This window comes from Sinocyclocheilus grahami, unplaced genomic scaffold (assembly GCF_001515645.1).
Source record: "Sinocyclocheilus grahami isolate Dianchi unplaced genomic scaffold, SAMN03320097.WGS_v1.1 scaffold3106.1, whole genome shotgun sequence".
Classification (NCBI taxonomy): domain Eukaryota; kingdom Metazoa; phylum Chordata; class Actinopteri; order Cypriniformes; family Cyprinidae; genus Sinocyclocheilus; species Sinocyclocheilus grahami.
Window position 1 is genome coordinate 17,524 of NW_015508273.1, and position 8,217 is coordinate 25,740.

Consider the following 8,217-nt stretch of genomic DNA (forward strand, 5'->3'; position numbering starts at 1 on the left):
TCTTCATTTATTGTTTGGATGTTTGGATCACGTCTGTGAATAAACTGCACATGGGTTCTTCACTATGCTTGCCTTCAGTGGACTGACTCGTTACAACTAGATAATACTAATAGATTTTACCAATACTGATAGCTAGGCTGGACCATACTGGCTGATAACCGATTAATCAACCGTTAGTTTTTAAAATGGATACTGAATGAAAGCTAAAATAAAAAACAGTACTGAATCACGGTACTTTTAAAATATATAACACTTTTAAAACATAGAAACATTAATATCACATATTAATTATACATTGCTCATCAATATGAGTTCATAGTGCATTAACTAATGTTAAGAGATGCAACTTTAAAATTTAAAAATGTATTAGTAAATGTTGAAATTAACACAATCTAACAATGAACAATACTTCTACAGGATTTATTAACCTTAGGTAATGTTACCAATGGACTCTAATTGTAAAGTGTTACCATTTCATATAAATCCAATACCAACAGTCATGCTTGTAGATGGCCATCTTTAAACATGTGCACAAAAGCCATAGCATTAAAATCACATGGATATTGTATGTATAGTCTATTTGTTCCTATTTTAGAACACTTGATGATCATCTAATCAATAACAAAACAAGGCGGCTGCATATCGGACAAGCGTCAGTCCAAAACAGTTCATTTAGTTACCAAACAGAAAAAGTTCACTGAACAAGAATAAACAAGTCGATGAGTTTGAAGTTCGGTGTTTGGAGGGGAAAAAACGGAAAGAGAAAGGCAGTCTAAATGATGCTCTCTATATGTACTTTTTTTTTTTTAGAGCCACAGACATAAACTAATGCAAATAGATGGTTACAGTCGTGACATCAAACAGTTGGGTCGGACTTGCTTATATTTTTGTCATATTCGTACTAGCCTGATGTTAGCGTTGATCCTCTCAGGCTTGACAGCAAACATACTGCTGTTCTCCATTAATGCAGAATCTACCAATTACATTTATTTTTAAGGATATGAAAACACGTATGGTAGTCTACTGTATACGTACCGTTTCATTGTCTGTTTTAAATCGCTATCTGAAGTGTCCCAATCTGTGCAGCGCACAGCCTCACTTGTCAAAACAAACAGCACGAGGCGTCAGTGATACAGTGGACCTTTGGGAATTCCGGCTCTTTTTAGCGATCCGGTTCATTTGGCTCAGCTCAGCAAAAAGAACCGTCTCTTTTGGCTCCCAAATGGCTCTTTATTTAGTACCACTTCTGGCTTTTCAGCCATAATTCAGCCAAATTTGTCAATGTTTTGACCCATGTCTGGTATGTGTGCACAAGTATAATTAAATTATTCAGAGTAATTAAACTAAACCATTAAATATATATATTATTTTTAAATATCCTGTAATATTCCATTTTGTTAAATTACACTATAATTCAGATTTATACAATTCAAATTCAAATAAAATAAATAATCGTTCAATTAAAGGAGTCGACTCAGACTTTTTTCACGTCACTAGACCATTCTAGCTGCTCCAGCAAAGGACCAACCCGGAAAAACTATCGGTAGGCCTACGTTTTTTTTTTGGTTTAGTTTTTTGCCGATAACCGATCCCAGATAGCAAAATGACTGTTGCTAACTGCGATTGTTCCAGCAATTGTTCGACCTCTAAACTCTGATATTGATAATGTAAACCAGGGGTTCCCAAACTTTTCAGCCCATGACCCCCAAAAAGACAGTGCCAGTACCTCGGGACCCCCACTTTCCTCTGAGGTGGTTAAAGTAAACAAACGTTTTGCACAACGGCGCACATGCACTTATAGCATAGTGACAACACAAAGGAACACAACAGTCTAACAACAATAATATTATTTTATAGTAATTTACTCACTTACATTTCAACATTAATCTTACCTGATTAGTTGGGTGGGCAACATGCTGGAGTACAAAACTCCACGCTAGAGTTTTATTTTTAATTCAACTTATAATTTTTTATTTATGGGTAAAATATGCTATTTCTAATCCTTTAAAAAAATTAAAAGTCCCGACCCCTACTTTGGGAAGCCCTGATGTAAACGTGAAGTGTGATGTGACTAAATTCGAAATGTAGTAACAACTTAAAATCGACTGAAATGTGGACCTCATTTTTTAATTACGAGAAGTATTCAGTACAAAATAATTAAAATATGTAGCACATTAAAAAATATTGTGCACGCTTGTTGAGATAACTACAAGTTGTTTTTCAAGTTGATCGGCGAGTCTTCAGGAAAGAACCGCTGTACATTCACTAAAACCTCTCATTTTCTTAAGGAAAAAAAGTTATAAAGAAAATATTTCTTAACTTAATAGAATTTATCTTAAGAAATGTTTGAACTTCTTTCTTAAAAAGATTTTTGTGAATCTGGCCAAGATTTTATATGAGGCCAGATCCCAATATGCCTTGAAATTGCATTCTCTGATGTTATTTCTGTGTTCTGTTGCCATAAAGCACCGGTTTCTGTGCCTGTCATCACTGGTGGCTCATTGGTCAGTGCAAATCATTCTGAAGGTCAGTCTTATCTGTATTCTCATATATTTATTTAAACGTATCTTAGCAGGCAAAGAAGATCAAACTTTGATGTAAAGATGTTACTTAGTGCCTATAAAGCCTGTGTCATATTTGATATGCAAATCTCAAAAGGTTTTGAATCAACATGATGAAAACTTTGCAAACATATACTACATGTCTTCTCTCATCTGATTGATAGTTACAATAAGTTATGTTTCAAGCTATAAAATCATTTAAATAATTATAATTTTGGCCATATAACTCTACAGTTTGGCCATTGAACTGAGTTTTGTTTCCTCTCAGGATTTCCAAATAGAGATTTCTGCTCTGTGAAAAATGATCGAGACGTGTCTATCTCGTGGTATAAAGGGAGTGAAATGCTGAACCAGACCAGCAATCCTGATCTCAGCATCAACCTCAGTTTACCATTAGAGCTTCATTATAACGATCCAAAGACCTACAGCTGCACGGCTGTGAATCCAGTGAGCAATAAGAGCGTCCGTCTTCACAAGAAAGAGATCTGCCCACGACAGGAAGGTGTGACACACAAACTACATTTACCACAGAACTCTCTGCCTGCTGTAATGACCTCCGTGCAGCATCTGTTTTTCCACAAAGACATTTGATGAGCCAGAAAATGTTCATGAGCTGCTCTCTTCTCTTTCAGATTGTCTGGATCACTGTGGCTCCACTGAGGCTCTGATTCGTCTGGTTCTGTCTGGTCTGGTGGGAATCACCACTGTTGGGTTTCTTATTGAGAATCTGAGGTTCTGCTCATCTCGGAGAAGAGCTGCTGCTTCTGTGTGATGGTGATACTTTTGTGAGACCAACCAACATGTCATATAGAATCATGCATATGGGGCTTTAGTTAGTTACAAGTCAAGTCACCTTTATTTGTATAACGCTTTATACAATACTGGTTGTGTCAAAGGAGCTTTACAGTGTCAAACAGGAAAATAGTTGGTCAAAAATGCAAGAAAATAAAGTAATTTTTCCAGTCTCACATTACTGTATATCACAGTTATCCTAGAATTCACATCAAAGCTATCTTTCTTTATAAAATAATGCAGTTCAATGAAATGAAACCCCTTAAAATGAAAAGCAGTGCCAGTGGAGCAGGAAGTGGTCTAGTGGTTTGTGTTCTGCAGTGGCATGCAAAGGTAAAACAGAACAATACTATCAATTAAATGCTATAGAAATGTGTATATTTGAGCCTTTTACCGGTAAAGTCTTTTTGAAATTTTTGCAGAATCTTTAACAATTGTACCTTTTGTATCACATTTGTGCCACAATAAAACAAAAGGTTATCAGTTAACACACCTGCAACCTTCATAGTAAAATAATTACATTTTCTTGAGAGAATTCGAATATCTAGTCCGAATATCAAGTCAATCATCCAACAAAAAAATAAAAACACAAGCTTTTTTTTTTGTTTTTCAAGAAATTTTATTTTAAAGGAAAATTGTGCAAACGTTAAGTTAATATAAAATAATTTAGAACATCATAAAAAACTAAAATACTGAATATTTATAAATACATTTTAAGCAGCACTTCTTAAAATACATACTGTGGTCTTTGTGTCCCCCAGTGAAGAAGCCAAAGGTGACAGAAGCCAAAAAACTCCCCACAAGGTTTAGTTACAGAGGAATACACCTTAGGAGATGTTCGGGTGGAGAAGCCCTCCTCCTCAGGATGGCACAAGATTACAATACTGTCCCTTTGCTGATTCCAAAACCAGTCATGTAACAATCAAACACAGTGGCGTAATACACAGTATATATAAACAGAAGTATTTGCCAGACACTCTTATGCAGAGTAAAATGTACTTTAGCTTATCATGACTTTGTTGCAGAGGTAAACATAAAATGTAGAAAAACCCTGTTCTAGAAGAACTTTGAGACTTCTGGTAGGTTTACCAAGGTAGAGGTTTGAAGGCACATCCATGGGATCTGACCCAACAGTTTGGCACGGGATTATGATTGCTGAGTACAGGTGGGATGACCTCTCATGCAGACCTCTACAACAAGACAATGGTCTGTTGACTGCCTTGTATGCCAGGATATCACTTAACTTAACTATTGCACATCATATTCAAGTTGAGGAGGCAGAAGAGATCTCCTTCATGTTGTATTCCCGGAGTAGGTTTTTCTTAATCATTACCTGTAAAGACGTTAATAACATTAAATTTCACCTGACTTTTAATGTGCCACAAAGACAAAAGCTTTTTGACAAAACTATCACAATACAATGTAAATGTCTGACATACTTTACACCATGATTTTCTTCCCGCCTTCCAAATCACCAAATGCTCTTCTCTAGGAGTCCTCTGCAAGTGAATTCAGACACAATATTTTAAGAAAATTCCTCAGCATCATTCAGCAAAAAAATTTTTTTTTTTTTTAAATAATTCTTACTAATTTCATTTACTTTGCAAAGCACTTTGTATAATAAGTGCTATACATCTCTGCGTGTAAAAAATACCACAAACAGAATGCTGGATTATGACTGGCTCTCCAATTTGCCAAACAGGATCAGAAAATCATATGTGACCCTGGACCACAAGTCTTAAGTGTCAATTTTTCAAAATAGAGATTTATACATCATCTGAAAGCTGAATAAATAAGCTTTCCATTGATGTATTGTTTGTTAGGATACAAATATTTGAAAATCTGGAATCTGAGGATGCAAAAAAATCTAAATATTGAGAAAAATCTTCTTTAAAGTTGTCCAAATGAAGTCCTTAGCAATGCATATTACTAATCAAAAATTAAGTTTTGATATATTTACGGTAGGAAATTTACTAAATATCTTCATGGAACATGATCTTTACTTAATATCCTAATGATTTTTGGCATAAAAGAAAAATCTATAATTTTGACCCATACAATGTATTTTGGGCTATTGCTACAAATATACCCCAGCGACTTAACACTGCATTTGTGCTCCAGGGTCACAAATGGCATAAGGACTTCCTTGAAGTGACCATCAAAGTATATGTTGCTAAAGGCCTTGTGGAAAGACCCTTCGTGAAGGGATCTATTTGCTCACTTTCATTTACAATGTCCTCTTCCCACTGTGCCCTTCAAAGGTGCAAAAACTGGCCCTAATTTTACATAAATGAGTGACTATTTCAAGGTCAGTATCATATTACATTTCCAATTGGCTAAACCAAAAGTTAATTAAGATAGTCTTGTGATTGTGATATGCTATATATGATTTATTTGCAATGGCAATCAAACACAGATTTGTCAAAAACAAAACACTGAAAAAGGTAAAAATAAATGTCTTTTCACAATATGCACAAGCATTTCATTCTCATGAAAATAGTTGGTGAGGAAGAACATCTAAAATCATATGTCAGAGCTGTAGCCTTGGCTTGTAGGCAGTTTTCTGACATGTGCCCCAATTTTTATTTATTTTTTGCATATGATTAACATTTAATTTGCATATGATAACACTTACATTGATACTTTGTTGATGACAGAAGTAACTGTCCGTTCTGTCGTTTCCCTGCGCTTGTTTTATTAGCCGCTGACTGAAAACTAGTTAGCATGTTCTAGTAACGTTACACAAGATTACAGTATATAACTCGGAAGATGTCACGAATGGCTTTCCTGAAGCACTTCACCTGCAAGGACAAATATTTTATATGTTTAAAAAATTACTAAAAATCTGATTTAGTTGTTGATCTCTTGCATAATCACAAATGTTCTTATGCATCTCAATACACTTGCAGTTGTTCTCTTTTCAGTGCTTTGGACAATGAACAAGTGTTTCAGAAGTTTATTTGCTTGACTGCAACTCTAATATCTCAGATCTCCTGAGATCCTCCCCAAAAAAAATAAATTCTCTCATCAATTACTCGCCTTCATGTCATTCCAAACCTGTACGACTTTGTCTTCTGTGGACAACAAATAGTCCACACAACTTGTGAAATATATTCCAAGTCTTCTGAAGCCTTTATTTCTCAGTCATGACCAATCGCCAATCTTTAAATGGGCCTACATGTAAAATAAATTTGGGTGCTATAGCAACGGGAAATAACAACTTACAAGTCCATCCATTTCCGCATGTAAAGCTGATACGACTTCTGAAGACCTGGAATATGGCACACGGTTTTCTGGGCAATTTTCATGGTATATTAAATGCACTTTTGTTGTTCTTTTTGAAGCCTGGCAGTTGGGGTCCCTGATCCACATTAATACGTAAAAAGCAACCCTGACATTCACACTGTTGTGTTTTGTTGTTCACAGAAACAAAAGAAAAAAAGTCATGCAGGTTAAGAACAACTTGAGGGTGAGTGAAAGATGATCATTTTCATTTTTGAGTGAACTATTCCTTTAATAAAGCTCTTCACCAACAAAGATTTTATTTGCCTCTGAAAACACTTACCTTCTTGTAACAGATGCAAAGCACAAAGATGATCAGCCCAAAGATGATCAGCACAATGACCCCAGCTGAAAGAGACTCTGACTGTGACTCATTATTGCCTGGACTGGGCAAAGTGCTGGCAGATCCTGAAGTTGCTGAAGTGCTTGTAGGTCCTGGACTGGGCAACGTGCTAGTAGGTTCTTCAAAGAACAAGAGGAACAAACAAAGTGATTTTAAAAATGAATGCATGGAAATCAGTCAGCTTGGTGTGGTAGTAAATAAATAAATAGCACGTGGTAGTTCTCAGCTGCCACCTTGACAAGTTATTAACGACAAAATGATCAGTGAAATGCACTAAAGAATCATAAATGGAAGAAGTCTTTAATCTTTAAATTACTTACGGTTGCACGTCACGTGGACAGTAAAAGTCTCCCCAAATTCTTCGGCATGGATGTAACTCAGTGCTTCGCAGGACCACGACTCGTAGGAGCAGTTGGTGATGGTTAGGCAGAGTCCTCTTTCCCTGTGCTTCTCCAGCGAGACCCCGGGCTTGCTCGTGTGTCGACAGCTCTGATCAGGATCACAGTACTGTGCAATCTGGACGTCGCTACAGCTGACTTTAACTTGACTGGCGTTAAGCCATCGGGGAGAGCATCGGCGAAACTCAGCAGCACCTGTCAAATGTATTTGCAATAAAAAAAATATAATAAAAATAAAAATAATAAAAAATTATTTTATAATAAAAAAATAGACTTAGCCTACACAACTGTATTAACTACTTACTGGCGATGATGAGAGAGAAAATAACTAGCAGAGCGTGGCTCATCTTCGACGCTGTTATGAGCGGATTACTGCACAGAAGCGTGACACTCCGCTAACTCCGCTCAAATGAAAACTGTAGGGCGTGGCTAAAGCACTGACGTCACGTTACCTGTAGCCAGGTGATCAGACCGGATGTTGTGTTTCAGACTACTGTAAAACATCTCTGAAATTATTTTTTTTTTTCAATATGGTTTTGTTTTACAATATACTTTTGAGTTTTTATACAGCAAATCAATCTAGCGACGTGTTATTATTATCATCGAGGAAAAACATCGCGCGGGTCCCAGAAAGCGACGGAGGACGGGCAAGAAAGTTCGAGAAACTTCTGTCATCTACTCTCTACTCGGACCCGTGTGTCGTGACCGGTTAACAGGTGACTCCCTGCCGGGATCTGACTGCCCTCGCGTGCGCGCGCATGACGTCATACCATGCCGCCAGTTGCGAAAACAGACAGCGTAAGTACTAAATTAAAATTTGTGTATTGGACAGTTTGATCGT

The 8,217-nt window shown here is 36.6% G+C and overlaps 2 protein-coding genes across 4 annotated transcripts in view; one reads left to right on the forward strand and one right to left on the reverse strand.

Annotated features, from left to right (window-relative positions):
• Positions 1 to 3,347, forward strand: part of LOC107576002 (uncharacterized) — a 14,261-nt gene extending 10,914 nt beyond the window's left edge. The window contains exons 3-4 of the mRNA XM_016262289.1: positions 2,830 to 3,063; positions 3,194 to 3,347. Coding sequence (XP_016117775.1) covers positions 2,830 to 3,063; positions 3,194 to 3,333 — 374 coding nt within the window. The 3' untranslated portion in view covers positions 3,334 to 3,347. The remainder of the gene's footprint in view (positions 1 to 2,829; positions 3,064 to 3,193) is intronic.
• A 685-nt stretch (positions 3,348 to 4,032) lies between these two features.
• Positions 4,033 to 8,116, reverse strand: LOC107576003 (uncharacterized). 3 transcript variants are annotated; one of them, XR_001607979.1, is made up of 6 exons: positions 7,681 to 8,116; positions 7,299 to 7,571; positions 6,919 to 7,097; positions 5,989 to 6,154; positions 4,793 to 4,852; positions 4,033 to 4,686 (listed from the first exon to the last, which is right to left on the reverse strand). XR_001607979.1 is itself a non-coding variant. In XM_016262291.1 (6 exons), exons 1-6 carry the CDS (start codon positions 7,721 to 7,723, stop codon positions 4,618 to 4,620), a joined length of 570 nt encoding a protein of 189 aa, XP_016117777.1. In that variant the 5' UTR covers positions 7,724 to 8,111; the 3' UTR covers positions 4,033 to 4,617. The 3 variants fall into 3 exon arrangements, 2 of the variants coding, with proteins under 2 accessions (XP_016117777.1, XP_016117776.1); XM_016262291.1 differs by lacking the exon at positions 5,989 to 6,154 and having other exon boundaries at positions 6,919 to 7,035; positions 7,090 to 7,097; positions 7,681 to 8,111; XM_016262290.1 differs by lacking the exon at positions 5,989 to 6,154 and having other exon boundaries at positions 7,681 to 8,106.
• Positions 8,117 to 8,217: the final 101 nt, after the last annotated feature.